Source organism: Caretta caretta, chromosome 17 (genome assembly GCF_965140235.1).
Source record: "Caretta caretta isolate rCarCar2 chromosome 17, rCarCar1.hap1, whole genome shotgun sequence".
NCBI lineage: Eukaryota > Metazoa > Chordata > Testudines > Cheloniidae > Caretta > Caretta caretta.
Window position 1 is genome coordinate 6,871,909 of NC_134222.1, and position 24,660 is coordinate 6,896,568.

The following is a 24,660-nucleotide window of genomic DNA, read 5'->3' on the forward strand; positions in this document are numbered from 1 at the left end:
CACAGAGTTACCTGCCCCCAAGCCCTTCGATTCTCTCCTTTTCTTTTGGAAGTTCAGGCTTATGGTCCTGTGTCACCTCCACAGCCCTAATAAAGTCGTCTTTGGGGTCATCCTGGACTCCCAGCACCACTCCTGAATCTCCAACATGCGCCACATACATCTTTGACCCACGGATAATTACCACACTGGCGGTAGTTCCTGATGTGCTTGGGAGGCCAGTCATGGTCTTCGGCCACTCTGCTGCAATGAGAAATAAAAGCTACATTTTTATTCCTGAAACTTGTAATTAACTCCCCCTCAGGAGATTATTAAAAAAGCCCCAAGATATTACAACTACCCGAAGAAAAATATTTTGCCATGATGTCAAGAATGGATTAATAAGTCATATTGAGGTCAAATCGTGCCAGCGTCAGTCAAACTAGAAACTAAGTGGTTGAAGAGGTGTTTCTTCTTCATCTGTTTCAAGCCTTACCACAAGTCACACTGAAAATGGCCTTCATAGTCTCTGTCTGTCTACGTTAAATAAAACCCACAGATTTTAGCACAGTTGTTCATTTCTATTCATGAAGAAACAGAAAGTAGGGGCATAGCAGATCCAGAGTAAGGGGTGTATCAGAGAGGTCTGAATAAATTACAATGAGGTGCGTGTACGACCACATTATGACTGGTTCAAACCAATACCCTCAGGTCCTTCCTTTCTAGGAGCATAAAATTAATTTACCTTCAGATTAAAAAATAAAAAATAATCCAAACTGAGGTCAGAATACTGAGGTGAGATTTTGAAAGGCATCTCCCAGGGTTTAGTTGCCTGACTGCTGCTGGAGGAAATAAGTACACAAAATAAGAGATGTGGGTGTTAGTTGAGAATACCTCCCAAGATTCAGTGAAGCCTAATTTTCACCTCCCTATTAGAAGTTGTAGGAGTGTCAGATAATTCAGGTCACTAGTTGTCTGGACATTGCAAACCCTTACAGGGAACAGAATGACTGCCTTTATATCTATGCGTATTTGGGTTTTAAATATATTCTGAACAGTGGTTCAAAATACATTGTCTATCTGCATCACCCAGGAGAAATTATTTACATGTCCACATTGAGGACAGAACTGCACAGGCTTCTTATGGTAGCTATCCCACAGCCCCATGTAAAACTTACTACCCAAGAGGTACTCCTCCAATTCAGACTTATTACATATCTACACTGGCTTTTCCTCCTCCCCTTCCACATTAAATTCAAACCTCTTCACATTCAATTCCTGCTTTATCTCACTGTCACCACTCTGCCCCGCCAACATTTATTTTCATCTCCTCCTACGCTCCCCTCCTGCTCCAAAAGTTGTGCCCAAATTTCTCTCCTAACTGCTCCCTTTGTCTACGTCATCTATGCTCCTGACTTGACGATTTTTTCCTACAGCCCATTTAATGCAGCCCCCCAGTTAAGATACACCTAGTCCCACAATCTCCCTCCCTCCTTCAAACAACATCAGATAGGTCACCTTTCCATGAAGCCGACTGTCAACAGCAACCTCATCTTATGCTTGTTCTGCACTGCACCTGCTGGTGTCTTAGACCGTAAACTCATCAGAAAAGGCATTTGTTTCTCTGGCATATTTTATCTATTGTACTTTACCATTTACACTTACAAAGGTTACCACTGAAGAGTCTGCATTTCCCATAGTACACTCCACTGCAGTATATATTCCACATATCAGAAATACCATAGTATAGTAAATACCCTAGTACAGTATGTACTTTCCTATGGCAACCACTTTATAACAGAACATGAAGAACCTTATACACTTATTTAAGCAAACAAGCGTCAGTAAAGTGAGGATGAGTTATCTTCAGGTTCCAGCAATTTCACAAACCACTCAAGACAACCATGCTCTTTGTTGCAGCCTCCATATGTTCTGGGATGGAAATGAAAACATACAGCAAGATCAGCATATTAGGCCTTGAAACCAGGTGTTTTAACCTGGGAGAATTACATCATTAAAAGGAAAGAATCCTCACCCCCTCTCATCTGAGCCCCCCAACCCTTCTCCCCAACCACCTATCACCATAATCCAACCTCCCCTCGCTGGTGTCCCAAACACCTCTTCACTTACTCCCCCCATCCCTCCACTCCTTCACCTCCCAGCAAGCATTCACATGTCTAATTTATTTTATTTTCAAAAACAGTTTGATTGCATATCCCCACAATTATTGTTTTTTAAAGACAGATTTTAGCAACACGCCTTCAAACCATATCAGTTCAAGGGCAGAACTGAACATTGGCCGAGGGTAGGTCAGGATCAAGAGATTCTGCATACCCCCTTCAGCTGACCAGCTGCAACGGAAACTGGCAGGCTAGAAAGCCTTCTGGCTACTCCGTGTGCACAGTAATCCATCTGGTGCATAAAAATTTGGCACGCGCTTAACTAGAGAGCTAAACTCTCTCCTTAATACCATTTGCAATTTTGCTCCCCCCAGGGATACTGGGTGCCACGCACTCTCTAGGGGTAACTCTCGAGCAATTAAGACCCTTGTGCCAGGATTGCAGCCCTGATAGAATCCATGAATCTTAAGAAAAGCTGCTTCCCCCCTCCCACAAGGAGGGGGAGCTGTACCTCAAGAACCAAATTTGGGGCACTAATCCTACCTTTGCCCCCATACGGCACACTGAATTTCACAGGAATCAAAGTAACCATGGAGATTTTAAAGCACTTTAAGAAGTGCAGCATGAAACAGAACACTATTCTAAATCTGAACTGGAGCAGAGCTGGCACCAGTATACCAACAACAGTGGTGGAGAAAGGCCCCCGCGAATGAAATCTTGAAGAGAAATATTACTTTGGCCAATATAGATAAAGCCAATAAAACCTTCAGAAGGAATGTGTGGAGGCAGAGGCAGGAAAACAACGTGGGCAGCTGCATTCAAACACAATGCACCAATTATCGTTTTTCTTAGCCATTGTTTAAAAAAGAAAGGTTTTTTTGGATTCTCTCTTTGGAATCAAAATCTTCAGTCAGAGACATGGATAATTTTAAAATTCTTGCCCAGCAATTCTGTTGTTTTAAGGTTATCTCTTGTATAGGTTTAGGTGCCTTCCCACTGTTCACCTTCTGTTAACTGAACAAAAAGGCCTGGAGCCTTCAGACAATAAGGATATGTTTACACTGCTGCAGCTGTCTCACTGTGGTGTAGATGCTTCTTCCATCGACAGAAGGAGTGTTTCCCTCAATGTAGGTAGTCCACCTCTCCGAAAGATGGTAACTATGTCAAAAGAAGAATCATTTCATTGACCTAGAGACATCTATACCAGGGGTTAGGTGGGCCAAACTATGGGGCTCAGAGCACAAAATTTTTCAGAGCCTTGATCGCTGTAGTCAGGTCAACCTAGGTTCTAGGTGCAGACCAGGCCTAAGTGTTTTGTACTTCTATAACACTATTCAACAAGGGATCAAACATTACTTTACAAACATTATGTCCCAAGATCCCTGGGAGGTGGACGACTACTATCCCACCCACTTTGCAAATGAGTCCACAGGGCAAGTCAATGACAAAATTATGTCTAGAACCCCAGAGTCCTAACTTCCAGTTGTGTGTTTAGCCAGTAGACATCACTTGAAGAATTAAAAAATTTCACCAGATATCAATTTCATCCCCAATTATTTATTGAACACAAATTGCATTTGACCTGACAGGTGGATCAAAAAGGGCTTTGTCTAACAAGCATGACAACTGTAGATATATTTAATACACTCATAAAATGGTGAGATTGAGGCAGAACTCTGAAATCCTCATTTCCATTTAACCTGTGATTTTATGACACAACAACATAAACTGGTAGGAACTCATTAGCTGCAATAAACCCTTTTGAGCAATAAAGAAGTGTGTTAGACAATCAAATTAGTGTTTATGTAAAATAAAAAGCATTGTAACCAAAATCCCATATTTGTAAACAAAACAGATACAGCAAGAGCACACGATTTTAGGCTCTCACTAAGCCCCACCTATGTCCATCTACATTAAGGGGCTTAAGCAAGTTAAGCCTTGATTTGTTTTAGTGGCGACTACTACATACACTCTAGAATAGGACTTTCTTCAGAGATTCAGATCATGCTATATCGGACTACAAGAGAGATGCGTTTTAACTAGTGTAAACAAATTATTAAAATCCTCTTTGTTCTGTGGGCAAGCAATACATTCATTATCATTGGCCACAAAAAAAGATTTAAAAAGCTGAAACAAATGTGGGGATAGAGTTTATCCATGAGCATTAGCCCAAAATGGATCTGACATGCAGCATTCAGTGACTTGTATATTGTCGGAAACAAAGAACTAAGGATTCTGTTAACATAATACTAGTTTCAAAGAATGCAGACCTGATCAGACATCAGTGGATGAATCAAGATTCCAGATCAATTACTAAAAGCTATAGGACTCTGGGGGAAGGCACTTACATGCCTCAAGTTTCTTCTCACTTCATAAAATGAGCATATCTGCCTACTTTGAAAAAGTGCTGTCATGCTGAACATATACTTGTAAAAGACTTCGGTTCTGTTTTCACTGGGGTAGGGGAGCGCTGTTAACCCAAGTTAGCTAATGCAAGGTGGATTTTACCTGCCATTTCACTCTGAACGTCCCTCATACTTAGATCATCAAGTTTAAGTTGGCTAATAGACCCCCTCCTCCCTTCATTATTTTAAGACCCAAACGCTGCCCAGAGTTAACGAGAGTAGCAGTTTTAACTCAATTTCCTTGTTTTAACCACTTAAAAACAAAATCCGGCTTTTCATAACCCTAATGCAGAATGGTTGTTTTAAAAGATCAATGCAGTGGGTTTTTTTGTTTTTCTTACACTAAACAAAAGGTTCAGGAGTACTCAGGTATGCGCTTTTACTTCCAGAATAAGAACTCTTGGTACAAATTGTTTCAGTGTTAATTCCAAAGCTAGAGTCAAGCCAAGACTAGACAGACCCTCATTTTAATTACTAAGATATAAAGATGTAAATTTCTTTTTCATTCTACCAAACGTAAACTAAAGACATAACAGGTTGTTACAGGTGTGCCTACAACCACAACACCAGATAGTCAGACAAATGATCCTAACTTTTTCTGTTTGTTTGTGGTTTGTTTTGTTTTTTTAAAGTATGAAGCTGTATCCACCACTGACTACACAACTATTCTCATGGGGCCCATTCCCCAGCTAACTCGTGAGCTGCAGCTAGTTATCTTAAAGGATACACTGCAATAAAACAGCTGTGTTAGATAAGTGGTGATTCTCACAGTAATTTCACATTTTCTACAGTGTATAGAAGCCAGGTGCTGACACGCAAACCTAACCACACCTGATCTGGTGATCTGGAACTGAGGCTTAAGTTCAGTATTTGTTTCAGTGGGATCACAGGTCTCAACAGGACTTCAGTAGCCTGCCACCGAGTATTATCTCAACCCAGCAACATGCATCTTTCAAGCTTCCCCCCGCCCCCCCTTCATTAAGTGTACATGTGAAATGTAAGACCAAGTTTCCTTTTGACAAAACAAGTCCAGTGCACTGTGTTTATACCAGACTCCAATATTCCAGATAATCCAATATGGTAGACAAAAGCCATTTTTCCTAAATCAACTGCACCAAGAGCACATCAGTTAAAAGTCACAATGCATTATTTGTTCTGGACAGTATTAGGTTTTCTTCCTGTCCAAAATGCTGCAACAGCTTCCCAAGCCCCTGGTTCCAGCTGCTGCTATCCCTCATTCAAAATACTGCCATGGCTCCCAAATGTTCCTTGTGTCTTCCCTCCTCTTCCCTACCTGACCACTGAGAAGGAGCCTTAGCTCAATTACTCCATCCTAAGAAGTTTACATAAGCGGTCTTAAAAATACACACAATGCATACCAGGGGTCTTAGTAACAATACTTTAAGATTGAGGAACTGTCAATAGGATTCTTTATAAATAGGGATTTTTCTGACAGTTAGAAGACTATTGCAAGGCAAGATCAAAATGACCCAACTTTAAAGGCAAAGTTGTACATCATTAAGTTCACAATAAATTATTGCCCACTTTGACACTGTGCACTAAGTTGACAGTGGTCAAAAGAGGAATATTGAGATGAGACAACATCACACACAATTACATTCACCTCTCAGAATTATACCCATACTGCCTGTAAACAACATAACCTCTCCTACATGTTCGGCAACAGAGGAACAATGAAAAGCTGCTGTTACATCCAAGTAATGTAATTCAAGTACAGTTTTCTCGCTTCTGTGGATCTATAGCCCAACCTTTATATTTAATCATATAATTATATTCTCAATGTTAGCGTCCATCTACAACACCATCACCTGCCTAATAGTTCTAAACTCATATAGCTCTTCCCACACAGTATCAATCTGTTTTAAAAGGAGTTCGATTTTGGGATGTCCTTAACAGCAGAAGACAAATGTGCTAACATGCACTAATACTTTTGGCACAGACAGGCCCCAAATTAGAAGTGTGTAAACTGGTTAACAGTGTTAACAAATCTTCACTAGGTTTTTAATATACAAGGCTACATAAAGTACTCTCCAGTAATGGTCCAGAGCAATTGAGTAACACTATTTTGAACCATTACGGTGACGAATTTTAAATGGGCAAGTTGAAAACTTGTTGGGAGACATGTTAAGACAGGTACCTACTCCTTCCACCTGTGAATATCCTTCAGGGGTTGAAAAGCTAGAAATGTACGCATTACTACGAGTTAGTATTAAACAGGTGTCACAAATATAAATACCCCGCCCCAACTGACAAAACAGACACCAGCTTGGCGTTTGTATTACAAAGGAGTGCAGCTAGCCCAGTGTGCACCATAGTGGGGGAAAGGAGAAATTTTGAACAAGAACAGAACAAAACCCTTCTCTTGCAGAAAGGACCTTGTGATTATTTTGTTTTGCTTTCTAAACACATCCATTCAGACAGGTTCCAGGGAATGCAAGTGTTCTAAGCCTGCCATTAAACTACACCTAAGCTAGTTGTAGTCACTGTGTAGCAAGAGATTTAATAAAACAACAAGATGATAAGAATTGTTTTAATTCTACACACACACACACAGAGCAAGCCCTTCTTCCTTCCACACAAAATATCACCAAAATCCTGCATAAACTGTGGAACAGTTTTTGTTTGTTTGTTTTTAAATGTGCAAAACAGTGCTAGAAAAACTAACAATGTTATTACAGTTGTGCAATTACACAGTAGAGTATTCAAAAAACATAAACGAACTTTTGTTTCTGGTCTCCCCATGCTGGTTTTCTGACCCTCGGTCCTCGCTGATCAACAAAGCTTTTGCTACAAACCGAAGCAGTTTTGTAATCTGCTTTAATGCTCCTCTACCTCAGCTTTACTCTGCCCACACCCACAAAACAAAGACAGATCCCACTTGCAGGATCTTCGTCGTTGGCTCGGAAATATGGCTTATTGGCTGTACCCATGGACAGTCACTCAGGGTACGCGTACACTACAAGCACGACACCGGCAGCCACACTGCTATAGTATAGTTGCTTCCTACATTGCCGGGAAAGGTTTTCCCCATCATTGTAGTTAACCCGCTGCTACAACAGGCTAGACTGATGGTAGAATTCTTCCATCAACCTAGCTCTGTCTACATTGGAGTTAGGTTGACTTAACTATGGAGTATTTATTTGAATATTGTATTGAATGAAAACCTCAAGTTTTCTTGCACCTGCAGCAAAAGTTAGCAAGTTTGTGCTCCAGAAATCAGGAAGGAAGGCTTCCTGCAGAACTTACACAGAAGTTACAGAACTACCAGCAAGTGCACAGGGCCCTGGCTTTAGCTGTCCTTGAAAACCGTTTAGAACAGTTATACATCAGAAGCTCTGTTTGGTACTCACCAGTTGTTGCTCATAGCATTTCCTACACCACATCAATAGTTGGGGTGGGGAGTTTGCATATGCTATGTAAACCACCCTGGGTTACCACACTCAGCAGGGAGACAACTAGAAAACCAGGCTCATTATCTTTTTCCTCCATGCTCTCTCCCCATTGTTTGGGTCCAAATCATCACCATGCTTCCTGTCATGCAAGCCCATAATCTGGGGGTCAGCTGCCACTCCTCTCTTTTGCCCCAACAGCCACTTTTCTCACACCCTAATCATCCCCACTCCAACTATGGCAACCTATTCTTTCAGGATCTTTCCAATACATACCTTACCCCTGAAAACCCTGCTCTGTCCAAAATGTTTTTGCAAAAAATCTCGACTGTTCCTTCAACCATGTCATTCCCTTTGAATCACTTCATTGGCTCCCCGCTGTGTCGTGCATGGAATCCTAATTTATCCTGGACTTCAAGGCCCAATATTCACAGCGCTCCTGCCTCCATCTTTGACCTGGTCTCATTGTGTGTTCCCTCTCCCTGCCAGCCTTCCTACCCCCTTTGTCTCCATGCTGTCCCATATGCATAAAGCCTCCCCAAACTAATGAATAAGCTACAACCCTCACCACATTTAAAATCCTCCTGAAATTTACTTCTGCAGTCTCACCTACTAGATGTGTGAGGAAACATCACATGCGTGATAATATTGTCACCTAAATCTTTCCTTCTTCTCTTGTATAATTAGGACACTCACTTATGTCATGCTGTATTATTAGCTTGTATGGTCTTCAGGGCAGGGACTGTGCTCTTTGTTTTGGAACATACTGAGCGTATTCCTGGATACTCAAATAGTAAAACAAGTAACAAATAATAATCCCGGTTGCAGCAGGCAAGCTTTGAATCCTTCCATCAGCAATCAATGGGCAGAACTGGAGACGGGGCAATTGAGGAAAAATGTCGGCCAGGTCCTTTAGAAGGGACCCCAAATGGTACTAAAAGAAGTTCCCCCTTTGTCTCAGGGCATTCTGGGTAAGGAAAGCCTGGAGATGACCACATGCACAACTTCATAAGATAACAAGATCTACAGAAAAGATTTAGCAGGGGTTCCAGCTTCCATTGTTAGCAAGGCAACACACAGCTTCACAATCACCCTCCTCTTTTATCCCAAGTCTTTACCTACAGTGCATTTCTATCCATCACAATGTCTCCTCACAGCATGGGGTCCTTTCCCTTCCCCAAAAAATCTTTACCAAATGTCTTGATTGAACCAGAAAACCATTCCCCCCCGGCCCTGCGAGACATATTTGCAGCCTCTGCACATGTAGACTGAAACGATAATGATGGGGTTGGTGTCCTGTTTCCAGCAGCAATAGAGGGAAACTTTGCAAGCATGTAACTCACCAGTCTGAAAAAAAAAAAAGGGGGAGGAGGGTTCGAAAGAGATGGCTGAAACCGGGGTGTGTTTCCCATTCTCAGTAACAGTGCATGGAGAAAGTTGGTGGTGTCTTGTTCTCAGTGGAGAATGATACTGAGCTGTTTCCAAATGGGATGACAATAGGAAAGCACCGGGGGGGGGGGGGGGGAGAGAAGAGAAGACAGGTGCTGCTTTTTTATCCCGGGGCGGGGGTGCAAATTGGAAGGAACAGGGGGAAAATAGCACGCAGAGAAGTAAAAAGGCGACTGTCCTGCTCCTAAAAGGGGGGGGGGGGGGAGAAGGCGACCACTGCCCAGCCAATTCCCAAATGGGAGAGGCAGCGGGAGAAGCAGGAAGGGGGGCGGCTGCCGCCCCGTCACCAGTTCGATGGGGAGGTGAAGATTAGGAGAGAAGCAAGGGAGAAGTTGAACAGATCTGGCAGCGCCTGTAACTTACGCAGCTTTTTCCACATGGCCCGGTGGCAGGCAATGAAGCCCTTGCGCAGGGCCGCGCACACCTCGGCCGGCTCCGCGGAGCAGAATCCCTTCTGCTTCTTGATGAAACCCCAGAGGTTCTCCCGAGCGAACTGGGCCGCTTCCCGGCCCCCATGCCCGTCACACACGGCGAAGAAGGCCACGGATCGGCGGGGGCACTGGCTGGAGCCGGGGGACTGCTCTTCCTCTTCCGCCGCCTTCGGGCTAGCGCCTCTCCTCCGACAGCTGGCAGGCAGGAGGTCGTGCCTGGCCCGGGACTCGGCCGCCCGCTGGCTTCCAGGCACCGATCCGCCCTTGTAAGGGGGGCCCTCCTCCCCTTCAGCCGGCGGCTCCGGCTCCACCACGATCTGGGTCACATCCTCCATGTATTTCCTGCCTCCCTGGTCGGAGAACACGCTCACCCCCAGCGAGTAGAGACCCTCCATGGGGGGAACGGAGCAGGGGCTGGAGCCGCTTCTCCGACGGTAGCAGGCCCCCAAAGCACAGGCGCGGGGTCTCCAGCCGAGCGGCTCTAGCGCGCTCCCCCGCCAGCAACTCCAGCCGCGGCCGGTGACTATTGTTTACGTTCGAGGCGCTGTTTGGGCATGTCCGAGGCACAGAACGCGGCGCTCATGTAACAATCCCTGATGGAACCCGCAGAACCTGAGCGTTCCGAGGCGCAGCGCCCCCTGCCGCACGCCAGGGCCAACTGTACCTCCAGCTCCACCGTTCGAAACAGCGCCCCCTGCGCCAGTCCCCGACGCAGGCCTTGCAACCACCCTCTGCAGAGCTCAGCGTTGTAACTAGAAGAGTGCCCCCTGCAGCCGCGGGCAGCGAGGGACTGAGGCCATTGCGCGCTGCGCGTTAAAAACTTCTGCTGATCCTAGGTCCACTTCAGAGGCTTCTCTATAGGGTGACCACTGACCAGATAGCAAGTATGAAAAATCGAAGGGGTGGGGGGGAGTAGGCACCTATACAAGACAAAACCTCAAAGATTGGGATTGTCCCTATAAAATTGGGACATCTGATCACCCTAGTTCTCTATTAAGACTTCCCTTTTAATTTTACTGAAGATTGCTATAGCACCATAAATGTACAGGCACTTTACAAGGAGGGAGCACAGCTTTATTCAACAGGATGCCAGCTACCAAGTCCAAGTCCTGAAACGTACCCTTTGCCATAGGCATCTTTTGCAGTAGCTCCTACAGGGCCCATGGAATAGGGTCCTCAGTGGCAGACAGAACTGCTAGGGCTGGATCCTGGGTTCTATAACAGAACAAGATATGCTCACTGCCAGAAAGAGTTTTATTTAAAACAAAATTGTTCCAGGTACATTATATTTATATTACACTTTGTATTCCTATAGCACCTTCCGCCTAAAAGCTTCAAGAGTGTTAAAAACATTGTTGAACTAATCATTTAACCATCACTAAAATAGATGGAAGTAGTTTGGACTCTTCTTTCAAATGAGGAAAGCTGGTGGCATCTCAAAGTGGGAAATACTGATTCACACCCATTTGATATACCCTCAATATCAATAGGTTTCAGAGTAGCAGCCGTGTTAGTCTGTATTCGCAAAAATAAAAGGAGTACTAGTGGCATCTTAGAGACTAACCAATTTATTTGAGCATAAGCTTTCGTGAGCTACAGCTCACTTCATCGGCCGATGAAGTGAGCTGTAGCTCACGAAAGCTTATGCTCAAATAAATTGGTTAGTCTCTAAGATGCCACTAGTACTCCTTTTATTTTTCCTCAATATCAATGATATCCCCAATATATCAATGTTACTTTTAACTTCTGTAGTACCTGAAGTTCTTAAAACATGTTACAAGCATTAATAAATCAGAATGATCTTGGGAGATAAATATCCCTACAGTATATTACGGCTGGGTACACATACACAGAGACACTACATTCTTTGCAGAAGATCATGCAGCAAGTCGCTACAAGAAGCGGGTACGGAACCCAGAAGTCCTGCCTCTCTCACCTCTGCTTGAACCAGCAGAGAAGACTTCTTCATAGGTAAATCAGCCACATTAAGACACCTCTTTTACCACAGTGGTTAAAATATTATTTATGAAATTAAATAAGACAGACACAGCATCCCCCAAGAAGCTTTCTACAATCCAGAAAAACAAGATCACTTTATTTCCTTTTTGGCTAAGAGACAAATGCAAACCAAACAATTGCTAAGAGGATAATTGGCACTGTAAACATCTATAAACCAATCACTATTAATATCAGTGTCCATCAGTGGGTGAACAGAGCCAATTATTATCAGGGTGTAGCCAGAAAAGAGTACTGCCCCCTTGAAGTGAGTGAAAGAAAGTTACAGAATAATAATACCCTGGTGTCTGTTTCATCCAAGGAACTATTAAAGTCTCACAACACTGCTAAGAAATACGATAAGGAAGTATTACCATTTCACAGATGTGTAGGCACAGCAATTGTTATTAAACACAGATTTTCATTAAGTCAGATTATGCTTTCTAAAACACTTAAGACAATGTCCCTTGCCTTGAGGGAGCACATCATGGGCACACAGAGCCAGGAATAAGATCATAGGACTGGAAAGGACCTCCCAGGTCCTTGAGTCCAGTCCCCGCTATCAGACAACCCATCAGATAATCTCATTCATAAATGTATCAGGCTCCCTCTTAAAACTAGTTAGGTTGTTTTCCCCAACTACTATTGAAAGGTTCTTCCAATATTTATTGGGACAAATCTTGCTCTGATTCTGCACAGTATAATCCTCCCTGAAGTCAAATGGATGAATTGTACAGGTTGTAGATCACAGCAAATCCCAATTCCTGTTGCTAGATTTAAACCATGAATTAGAACCAAGCAGACTAACTCCCATTCCTGGGGTCTCTGTATATGCATACAGGTTATTCTGATATTTGTGAAGCTCACCAAAACAGGGAAAAGTCAAGGGGAATATCTAATTCATTATGATAATTAAAAGAACCAGTGGTTTACGAATTCCAAGATGTTCCTTTTTCCCCCCTTTTCATCCTGATGAGATGTCATTTTGTACTTCCAAATGGAATCCAACATTTCATAATTTGTTGGTGATGTTGCATGCGGGCCAAATTGATTTATGTCTGGTGACTGGAAATATTTATTAAATATTTTATAATCAAAGCATTTATCTCATACAGATCATTTTACCAAATTAGAGCAGAGTGGGTGTTTTTTTGTTGTATAACAGCCACACCCCAAATTTGTAATTGGACACACAAAAAATCCCAAAACAAATGCTTTAAAATATCTTGGGTGTGGAGCTGCTGTTGATTATGCAGCATGCTAAAGTACATTCCTATTTGGTAATTTGTTCTTGTATTCTTATAGACTTCAAAAAAGCTCAGTTCAACCCAACCAGATACAGTAATCTTGCAGTGACATAAGCCTGTATACAAAGGGTGTAGAGAAAGATGTTGGTTTCATGAAGACTTATTACCTCAGCCCCACACTTCAAGACCCAAATAGTTTGCATACATCAAGTGTAATTAACTATTTCTATGCGCAATATATGCCCATATGTATATATTTCCTTTTCCTAAAACCCACTGCTCTTAGTTAAAATCAACAGGAAAAGAGCAGAGAAATTTCATACATATAACCCCTTACAGCTAAAGTAGTTGGGAGGGTTGGTTTGGGGTTTTTTTGGTCAACAGTACGGGCTCATCTGTAGGAAAAAGCTGCACCAGTTTAACTAAAATTGGTATTTAAACCACGATAGTTAAACTGACACAATCGCCTGTGTAGACTGTTATTTTTGTTTAAGACTGGCTGATTGTGGTTTAGTTTAAACGAATTCCTTACATGTTTAAGTAAAATCAAAATAAGCCTATTTTAAACTGAAATAAGAGCATTAATATTGCCTTTTATTCTGATTTAACTCAGTTTATTTAAAATCCCATCATAAATTAAACTGTTATAACGTCTCACGCAGACAAGCATTTGGTTTTATTCCAGTTTAAACATGTTTTATTTTGGTTTTAAGTCAATTGAAGCAAGTTTAAGTTAAACTCAAATAAGTCACTCAACCCGAAATAAGAGTGGCCTTGTCTTCACTAAGGAAAAAAAGGTGTCTTTTTAGCTCATGAGTTAAAATCCCAGCGTAGACAAGGCAATTGTAGTTTTAACTTGCTAGCTGGTTGAGGTAAACCCTAGGCTCCTCTGTAAGGAGATGTTAGCTAATACATGTTAAAAGTACACCCTTTTTCCTAGGCCTGGTCTATGCTTTAAACTTAGGCCAGGGTAGCTACAGCACTCAGAGACTGTGGAAAACCCTCACTCCTAAGTACCATAGCTATACTGACCTAACCTCCGGTGTAGACACAGTTAGGTTGAAGGAAGAATGCTTCCGTCAACCTAGCTCCGGCACCTGGGGAGGTGGTGTTCCTACAACAATGGAAAAACCCCTTCCATCATTGTAGGTTGCATCTACACTACGGGGTTATGCTATAGTTATGGCACCGTAGCTATGCAGCTACATTGCCACAGTGTACACAGACATAAATGAAGGCAGGGCTAGTTTCTACACAGGGGTTTGCATCAGTTAAAGTACACTGGTTTAAAAAATAGATTTAAATTAAACCAGTGCAAAATCGGTGTTTAGACAAGGCCTAAGGTGTGCTCTGACATTTTGTGGTCAGATAACCTAGAGCACTATTGTTTTAGCAGCTCAAGCCTGGTTTACCTATAAAGTTTTCTGGTAAAACTTGCCTTCTGTCAGCATGCATCCACCTTCAGTTTTGATAAAACCCTATACTTCTGCCAGCAGCATAAGTTCTCTACCAGCACAATGCCTGTGTGGACACTCCGTGAGCTGTACTCCAACAAACAGCCCTCCAGCAACAATCCCAATGCCACTGTCCCCACAGCAGTAACCACCTTTGTCAAATTTTTGAACTCCTCTACCTAGGGGTCACAGCAACCAGAAGCTATATACATACACTTTTAAATCCCCAGCATGTTTTGGAAATGCCTTTCTTCCTGCTAACCCATCTCTGCAAGCACACAGGTAAGACTCCATGTAAAGCTAAAGCTAAAACTGCAGCAAAACCTTTTGCTTCTGCCTGGTCCAGGAAAGAAATCCTGGATTTCCTCAGTTAATGGGGGAAAGGAGCAGTGCAAGCGCAGCTGCTAAATTCCCACAAGAGTCAGATGTTTATTTGAACAGTGCCAGGGAGATGCAGAAGCTGGGGTACAGCAGGGATGAGTTCCAATAGTGGGCAAAGGAGAAGGAACTGCAACAGTCCTACCAAAAGGAGGGCAACAAAAAGGTCTGGAGCTGCTCCCCAGAGCTACTGCTACTACACAGAGCTAAATGCCATTCTGAGCGGGAACCCCACCACAAATCTGTGAGTAGCAGTGGACCCTTTGTGATTTCTGGATGACGGCACTCCAGAACTGCACAGTGATGAAGAGCCCACTGAGGAGGGAGACCACAGAAGAGGCAGAGCCAACAGAGAGCCAGGCGCTCTTCTAGTCCCAGCCAAACCCAACCCAAATGAATCCATTAAAAAAGGGGACTCAGGAATGTTCCAAAGGTGTGAATGCTTGTATGTGTGGCCAGTCCCTTCCCATATTCAAGGAGTAATTGTCCTTGGTAAATAAATTCAGCCCCCTTCTCTTCGGTTAAATATTTTCCAAGCCCTCCACATTATATATGGTAAGTGATATGCAATATACTCAACTCTAATTCAAATCATTACATCTCTAGTGATAGAGAGAGAGAGAGAGAGAGAGGATATAAACATTTTGAGTTTGCATTGTTACTAATTTAAAAATAATGAGGGACTGGATGCCTTAGGGGTTTTGCAATGGGAGATGGAGCCTTTCACCTCTAGAAAACTGGTGTTCAAGTTAGCTAATTAGCAATTGATGCTTTGACAACGTGAAGTGCAAATGTTAAACCCAGCCAGGTTGATAGTGGCCAGAGGTTATTTAACCTCTCATTGTTGCTAGGTGGCCTAAGTGAAGTGAGTTGGCAGTCTCAGTAGAATTGCTAGTGGGCAAGTATCTATGGGTACATCTACACTGCAAATTGAGGAGTAATTGTAGCATGGTAAAGCACCTACAGTAGCTTTAAACTAGCTAACATGGATAACAATAGCCGTGAAGATGCAGCAACACAGACCCACCCCATCATAAATAGCAACTCGAGTACATTCCCAGGGTCCCTGGCAGACCTGAAGTGGGGCAGCTCGCTCCCACTGAAGCCTGTGCCACAGCATCTTCATTGCCATTGTTATCCACACTAGCTAGATTAAACCTCGAGCAGATATGCCTACCGGTCCCACAATTACACCTTAAACTGCACTATAGGCATACCTTTAATTACAATTACCTCCACAAACAGCATCCCTCCCTATTGTTGATCCTCCTCAGAGAAGCTAAGGATTGGAAAGGCATGGAAACTTATCTCCCCCTTGCAACACTTTTCTGTCAGGGTAAGGATGAAGTATACTGACCAATTAGTATGGGGAAGTTTGTACTACTTGTTTGTTTGATAAGATGTTTCCATCCTGGTCCTGGCAGTTGAACACTGCACCAATCACCTGCAGTAATTCACTATTTTAAATAAACACAAGATACAGGGTCACATACAGCTTCCTTGTATCTAATTGCTTATATACAGATAGAGAAAATTTCACAAGAAATTTGAGAGTAAAATGATTTAACTGTTTTCATCTTACTACTTAAAAATTATTCCTAAAGAGATACAAGATGTCCAGCTGGCCAGACTACAGAAAGACAGCAGTTTAGATTCTCTTCTCCACTCTAGAACGTTCTATATGCCTTAGGATCAATGCACTCTTCTCTTACTATGCTGACATTCTTTCCCAAACTTGACTCTAAGACCAATATATATGAAACATACAAAACATTAAATTTACTTGTCTGAATTGGAGCAAGCAAAGAATAATATCAGCATAAAGAAGAAAACTTTTTCTGACAAGAGGAATGTTCACACAAATACTCTCCTTTTCTTTGTGTAGTTTTACAGGAGCCAACGCACCAGAGTGCTGCTCTACAGCTTAATTATTTCCTGTTAGAGCTTACAATTTTAAACTTCCAACAAATTCCCCATAATACTGTTTTAAAGGTTTCTGTAATGTCCACATCAAGAAGATGGAGCTCGTCCTTATGTCTGGCATGTCAATTAATTCCTTCCCACTTCAAAATAAGCAAATTATGTTACAAATTCAAGTATTTTTACATTTTTCCTAGCAAGCTAATCCAATAATTTAAAATATCTATTTTAACACAACTGCTGAAGTGTGAACAAACATCTCAATCATACCAAAGCTTAAAGCCTTCATCTTGATTAAGAAGCTTCAGAGAAAATACAAATATGGGACAATATTATCCAAACGTTTTGAGAAATCTCACTTTTCACTGGTATTTTAAAGGAAAAGCTTCAATTACACATGGGTATCTCTCATCTTTATGAATATATCAACTGAATTCATGCAAGTATCTTACCTTTAGAAAATGAATGTAAGGAACAACACTGTTTTGTCAGGAGATGGACTAGGTGAGGACTTTTCCATCTGTAATATCCAGGATTCTTTTTTTCCCCTGTAAAACAGACAAAGCACTTATAGAGCACCTTTCACCAAAGAATCTCAAAATGCCTTAGAAGTATTTATCTTTTTGACCCAAAGTATTCTAGGGACCATGATAGGTATTCTAATTATAGCATACTTCCCAAATGAGGAGAGTTAAAGAAGCCTCCCATTTCTCTCTGTGAGGTAGATATTAGATTTATTTTACAGGTGGAAGAAAGTGAGGCAGAACAGTTAAGTGATTTAGCTAAGGTCACAGAACTAGTCAGTGATAGAACTAAGAAAAGAAACTAAGAGTCTTGACTACTAGCTCGCTGCTCTAACCATGAGACTCATGTCTAGCCTCATAATAGATCTTTAGTATTTATTTCATACATGCATACAAACATCCTCAAAAAAAATCTCTATTCACAAACACATATATATATATAAAGTAGCAACTAAAATTATATTGATATAATTTGTTATATCAATATAACTTGTGGCATTAGTTTTTCAGGAACCATCACTTTGAGTTCAGTGCCATGGTAAAAAAAAAACCTCAAGCAGGTCCACCCCTCTTCTTTCTAGGCTTAAGTACTAAGCGGTAGAACATTAATTCAGTTGTTTACAATGATTAAACCTTCCTCCACATTGCCAAAAGTGATTTTTCCCCCCATGTACACCAGCTGAGGTAGAAAAGGAAACCTGAGCCTAACAGTTCCACCAGCTTGTCCAACCTTCAAGTATGTAAGGAGTGAATTTAAATAGTCCAATGTTTTAGAGATCTAAGCTTAGTTTTGGAAAACTTTAGGCTATGGGAATAACAGGATCAAAGTACATCAGCATGAACTCATGCCTCTGTATTTCCTCCACAGACTCTCCCTGTCTGCATTTATTCCAAGAGGAACTTTTAGATGATATTGTAGCAATCAAGGTCTCATTTGCACTCAGAATACACTATAAACAGGAGGTTGTGAGCTGATTTCCTTATATGACATTTTCATTGTCCTCACTTTAGGCTGATTAGTTTCTTCACTGATTTTTCAAAGGCCAAACTGAAATATGGAAAAAGTAAATGAAGACATGAGATGTGGCATGTACTCTGGATTATGAAAAGTTATTTTTTAAATAATACAAAGTATTAGAGAAAAAAGGAAGTTTGTTTACAAGATATTATAAGATGACAGTGTTCTTTGTTTTTATTTCCTGTACATCTATCTATATATATATATATACATATATATACACACTTAAAATACCAGGGACTATATAAGTCATTGAACTCTTTCTCCTATCCCATACCACAAACTCACGTAAGGCTCTTTCTGAAGATGGGTCTTTGATGCACAGTCAAAGGCCTGATCAGTACTCCCATTGAAGTGATGGCAGAAGAACTATTGACTTGAGTATGAAAAAGTATACCCCTGACTGACACAGCTATTCCAACCTAACCCCCACTGCAGACACAGCTATATAAACGGAAGAATACCTCTGTCAACGTAGCTACCATCGTTTGGTGAGGTGGTGTTCCTGTACCAATGGAAAAACCCCTTCGGTTGGAGTAGGCTGTATCTACACTACGGATTATGTCAATGTATCTACAGAGACTCCTATAACTTGTATTATATTAATAGACCAAGTTTGGGTGATAAAGGTAATAGTATTGACATAACATACTTAGACTTTTTCAGGGCATTTGACTTGGTACTGCACAACATTTTGATTAAAAAACTAGAACGATATAAAATTAGCATGGCACACATTAAATGGATTAAAAACTGGCTACTAGGTCTCAAAGTAATTGTAAATAGGGAATTGTCACAGAGCAAGTGCGTTTCCAGTGGGATCCCGCAAGGATGAGTTCATGGCCCTATGCACGTGAACATTTTTATCAATGACTTGGAAGAAAACATAAAATCATAGTTGATAAAGTTTGTAGATGACACAAAAAATGGGGGAGTGGTAAATAACAAGGAGGACAGGTCACTTATTCAGAGAGATCTAGATGCAACCTAATAATATGCATTTTAATACCACTAAATGTAAATGTATACATCTAGGCACAAAGAACATCGGCCATGCTTACAAGACGGGTGACTCTTTTCTAGGAAGCAGTGACTCTGAAAAAGATTTGGCAATTGTCATGGATAGTAGTTGAATATGAGCTCCTAGTGTGATGCTGTGGCCAAAAGAGCAAATCGATCCTGGGATGCACAAACAGGGAATATCGAGTAGGGGTAGAGAGGTTATGATGTGACCTCTGCTGGAATACTGTGCCCCATTCTAGAGCCCACAATTCAAGAAGAATGTTGATAAATTGGAGAGGGTTCAGAAAAGAGCCACAAGAATGATTAAAGGATTAGAAAACATGCCTTATAGTGATAAATTCAAAGATTAAAATCTATTTTGCTTAACAAAGAGAAGGTTAAGGGGGGACTTTAATACAGTCTAAGTACCTACATAAGTGACATGATATGCCGGAATAGTCTGTATACTGTAGACATACCCAAAGATGTCTTCTGACTTTAGCAACGTGGGCATGCATAATTGTTATTAATACAATAGAAGTGCATCAAAGAGGTCATTGAATGGTACACATTCTGCTTATAAATTAATAATATGGCTTAAAGGAGTAAATTATTTTTTAGCAACCAGAAGAGTAGATGATTATTACAAAAAATGAAAACAGATAAGCAGTGTATGTAAGCAGTGCAGAACAGTTACAGTGAATAAAGTAGGTCAGCCAGTTTCTATAATTAAAGCCAGCTAAATGAAGAAAGCAGGCATATTCGTCAGACATAATAAGGCCAAGTGACAAATCTCAAACAACACAACTCATTGAGATGGAACATAATGCATTCTAATAAATTGAGACCAGGAAAACAAGCTCAAAGTCAGACTTAGATAACATTATTAGAAGTAACCACACTCCTACCTATTCAACATTTTCCAGAGAGTTAAGAAATGTATATTTCTCAAATTAAATCTCTCCCAATAGTGAGAAATACACAAGTACAGAAAATCCACAGAGAGCCTTTTTAACAAGGTTAATAACCATTAATGTAAAATTTAAAATAGTAAAAAACCAACTAACTCATTGTGCGAAATTTATTTTGGGGAAGTTCTATGGCCTGTGTTGTACAGGAGGACAGACTAGATGATCAGTGCTCCCCTCTAGCCTTGAAATCTATGAATCTTGGGCAAGTCAACTGCTTTCTCTTAATCTGTGAAATGGATAGGATAACCTCACAGAGCTTTAGTGAGGATTAATTAATTTTTAAGTATTTTGAGGTTATATAAAAGACTATTAATAAAGTAGATTAGGAATAAAGTAGTAAGTATTATTAAACTTATTGTACTGGTCCTTTGTATAATTCTATTATACCTTCATTGATTCATTTATTCTTAAGGGGAAACTCATTCTTACCCAGTGAGGATGTATCCTGTTATCGACGCCTCACAATCATCGAACAGTAACAGAAGTATGCTAGCCAACATTTTGAGAGACAGAAAAGGAAAGGAGAAGAGAAATAATGGTCACTGATACTCTGTCAAGGGAAAAAATCCTAAAAGGACAATATCCTCTTGCAACCTATATTTGAAAAACAAACACCTTTGACAGTGACATCTACAAGATTATTGGAAACAGATGAAAGCCCCATCCCTTGGAACTTTTAGGAAGGATAAAATAATATGTTGTTGGCAGCAATCCGACATTGGCCATGGCAGGTTGGACTAAGCCTGGATCGAGGCTGAAACACCATTTCCAAACAGTTATAGATGTGTGTTTTTATCTATCCATGTTTGCAATAAAAACATTTACAATACAGAAGTCCCTAACTCAAAGTCATGGTTTAACTCATGGCATTTAATTGCTGCCATCAATCCTGAGCCATAATAATTCACTGTATGAGACCTACACTCTGCAGATTTCTGAGAATGTCTGCTGTGCATATTCCTACTTTCTGCCTGCATTCTGCTTGGGTAGGGGGCTGCAAAGACGCTTCTTTTTCAGACTAGATGATCCTAATATTCCTTGTGTTCCTACAGTCTATGAGTCTATGAACTGTAGCAGAGAACTAGCTATCACAATCCTTAATGGCATCAGTAGGCCCTATCAAGAAGGCAAGTTAGAGAAAATAACTCTGAAACAACATGGTAAGGAGAAAAATGGGAGAGTGGGTAAAGACAGTAGAGAGACAAGATGGGTGAGGTAACGTCTTTTATTGGACCAACTTCTGTTGGTGAGAGAGACACAAGCTTTTGAACCACACAGAACTCTTCTTCAGCTCTAGTGTCATTTCCATAATCAGTCAAAGTTTGCATCCACCGTAGGAGGAAAAAAGCTAGATTTCACCCTGTTTTAGCTAACACATGGTAATTTACACAATGTAATATTCCAGTAAGGACAAGGCAGTTTTAACACGTTAGTAGGTTGAGGTAAAACTAAGCTCCTGCTTCTCCCTAGTGTTTGTGACCTCAACCTGCTAAAACCACAAATAATCTCATCCACACTAGAATTTTACCACGTATTAATACATGGTAAAAAAAACAAACAACCCTTTCTCTTAGTGAAGACAAGGCTGGGATCCACATTTTAGCTCATAACTGAAAAAAAGAAAATTACATTTCCAGGTTAGGAAGTTACTGAATATTTACAGCCTTCCCTGGACCTTTTTGCTCTTATGCTCTCCCTCTCCCCGCATCCACCCCTTCTTTTATTAGGCTGCACCTCCTTCAAAGCAGGGACAGCCCCCACCGGGTTTTTTTGGACACAAACACGACACGAATCAGGAAAATAATTTAGCCGCCAATTTGGTGGGGACAGGGCATTGCATGGCACCAGTGACTAATTCACAGCTTCTTCTCTCCACAACAAGAGCCGAGTTTTCCTCTCACTGACACCAGTTTTAGGCCGCTGTGTCTCCATAAGTTCCCCTCGCCCCCCATCTTCCCAGCTTTTCTTCCCGACCATCTCCCTCTTCCACCCCACCAAAATGCACCCCTTCCCCCCCTCCGTGCCCCCTTTCTCCCCTCTCTGCCCCCCACTTTCTACCCCACCTCCCCTCTCCTTACACCGTCTCCTCACCCCATCCCCCACCTGGCTTCATCACCTCCCTCTCCGCCCCTTCACCTCCCCCGGGCGCCCCTCTGCCGGCCCTTCTCTCCCGCCCCTCCCCCCCGGCTGCGGCCCAGCAGGAGCAAATCACCCCCCTCCCCGCGCCTTCCCGCCTCAGCTCCCCACCCCCTCGCCGTGCGCGCTCTCTGGCGCCGCTGCGGCCGCCGGATCCTCCTGGCCCCCCGCGGGCAGAGAGCGTCCGGGCGCTGCTGGGCGGTGGGAGCCCCCCGGGTGCGGGGTGGGGCGGGGGGGGAGGAGGGGGCGGCGGTGGCGGCTCCGCACACCCAAGATGGCGGCGGTGGAGCTGGAGTGGGTGCCGGAGACGCTCTATAACACGGCGATCTCGGCCGTGGTGGATAGTTACGGGCGGGCCCGGCGCCGCGACATCCGCTCGCTGCCCGAGAACATCCAGTTCGACGTGTACTACAAGGTGAGGGGGGCCGCGGCCTGGGGCAGATCCGCTCCCTGCCCCCGACAGCCCGCTCGTGGGCCCCTCCAAGGGGAGGGCCTCAGGCCCTGTTTGCCCCCCGGGGCTAGCCTCAGGTGGGGGAGCGTGGGGCGGCCGCAGCTAGGGCCGTGGGGGGGCTCCTGGGTCTGAGGTTCAGTCAGGGCCGAGGGCGGCTGCTGCTGCTGCTTCTCCTTCCCCCGCCGGACAGGGAGGGGCGGGCTGGGTGGGGATCCCCTGTAGGGGGTGGTGATTGGGCGGGGGTGAACCCAAATATTTCGGGGGGGAGGACACTAGATTGTGGGGGAAGAGTGAGCCCTGTTTTGGCGGGAGGGGGGGAGAAGGGAGGCCTCCCCTCATTTTTAGAGAGGGAGACTTGGGAGGGCGAGCTTATTTTTTCGAGGTGGCCCGGGGGTGGGGGGGAGTCTTTCCTTTTGTGTGTTGGGGCTGGGGGAAGAAGAGTAAGATGATGCTCAGGGTAGAGGGACCAGAAACGTCTCCACCTTATACTTTCTCCACTGACCTACTGGGGAAACAGCCATCAGGTGAAGAGGTTGGGACCTTGCTTTAAACCACTTAATTCGTTGACCGCCGTCTTGTCATTTGCAGGGATTGGGGGAGACTCTTCTTCTTCCCCCTAAATCTAGAGTCAGTATAAAAGGTGTATTCACTGCACTGGCCATGTCCACTAGACTGGCATTTCATATCAAAGAAGTCTTCAAAATGAGCATCCTAGGGAGCAGGAGGTTCTGGAGCCCTCTAGTAGTGTCCTGAGGTGGGGCATTGCCTTTTCACGCTCAGGTCAGAAAGCTTTTAAAGAAACCTAGAGTGCTTTAAAGGGAAAACAAACATTTTTTCAGAAATATATTTGAGACAGATAACAGCCCTCCTGTCAGCCTAGAGTAGCAGTGTTCAGAGGTAAGGATGATCACTTGAGAGGGGAGAATATTTCCTATCAGAGGGTAACAGGCAAGGAAATTTACATATGCTAGATATTATTCATCTGCATTATGTGTTAGTCTAAGGGATACAGAAAAGTCTCTCTCCCGCACATACACTCATAGGTAGTATGGCTGTAGAGAGTGATTTATGGTGAGCTATTAATTTAACACTGTTTTGTGACTAACCTGAAGGAGTGCTTTGATTTTTTTTTGTTTTGTTTTTGAAACTGCCAATAGCTGTAACCACTGATAATCAGAATTTGCTGGAGCTGTCTCTCTTGGTATTTTTTTCACAAGCAGTGGGTATATTTCAGTAATCACTAAAGATGCACAAGGAACAGACGCTTTTAGGGGTAGTATTGATTTTTTTTATTTTTTATTTTATATTCACTGCCTTTATTCCTGAATCCTTGAAACCTGATCTGTAAGGGAGGTTAATAAGTAACTGACTTCTTTTACTATGTGTTCAGGTTGAATCTGATTCGCTTTGGTTGTTCTTTTTCCATAATGGAACAAGCCAATCCATCTGATGGATAAAGAGAGACTTCTCTCTCGTCTCCCCTTTATGCTCATGAACAGGAGTATGTTGCCCTGGTTGGGAGCGGCTAAGAAGTGAGCGTGCAAACCTTGTTCAGTGTTACCTGACCTCCAGAATAGTTTTTCTGTCACACTAATCAGGGACCCAACTTGCATCCACTTTTAAAAAAATATTTTTGCTAAAGAATATACCAAAAATCAAAATTTAGAATCTCAGGAATCTGGAAAATGTGTACAGCTTGCATTCCCACTAAATAAAATGTTGATTTATGTAATTTCCACATGTAGAGTAAATAAAACTACATGACACTGTTTG

The 24,660-nt window shown here is 42.4% G+C and overlaps 2 protein-coding genes across 2 annotated transcripts in view; one reads left to right on the top strand and one right to left on the bottom strand.

The window, feature by feature from the left end:
* PPM1D (protein phosphatase, Mg2+/Mn2+ dependent 1D) overlaps positions 1-10,402 on the bottom strand; it is a 37,271-nt gene extending 26,869 nt beyond the window's left edge. Inside the window, exons 1-2 of the mRNA XM_048824547.2 lie at positions 9,724-10,402; positions 12-240 (exon numbers count right to left, since the gene is read on the bottom strand). Of these exons, the coding sequence (XP_048680504.1) occupies positions 12-240; positions 9,724-10,186 (692 nt within the window). The 5' untranslated portion in view covers positions 10,187-10,402. The remainder of the gene's footprint in view (positions 1-11; positions 241-9,723) is intronic.
* Positions 10,403-22,670: 12,268 nt separating this feature from the next.
* Positions 22,671-24,660, top strand: part of APPBP2 (amyloid beta precursor protein binding protein 2) — a 43,858-nt gene continuing 41,868 nt past the window's right edge. The window contains exon 1 of the mRNA XM_048824549.2: positions 22,671-22,851. Coding sequence (XP_048680506.1) covers positions 22,711-22,851 — 141 coding nt within the window. The 5' untranslated portion in view covers positions 22,671-22,710. The remainder of the gene's footprint in view (positions 22,852-24,660) is intronic.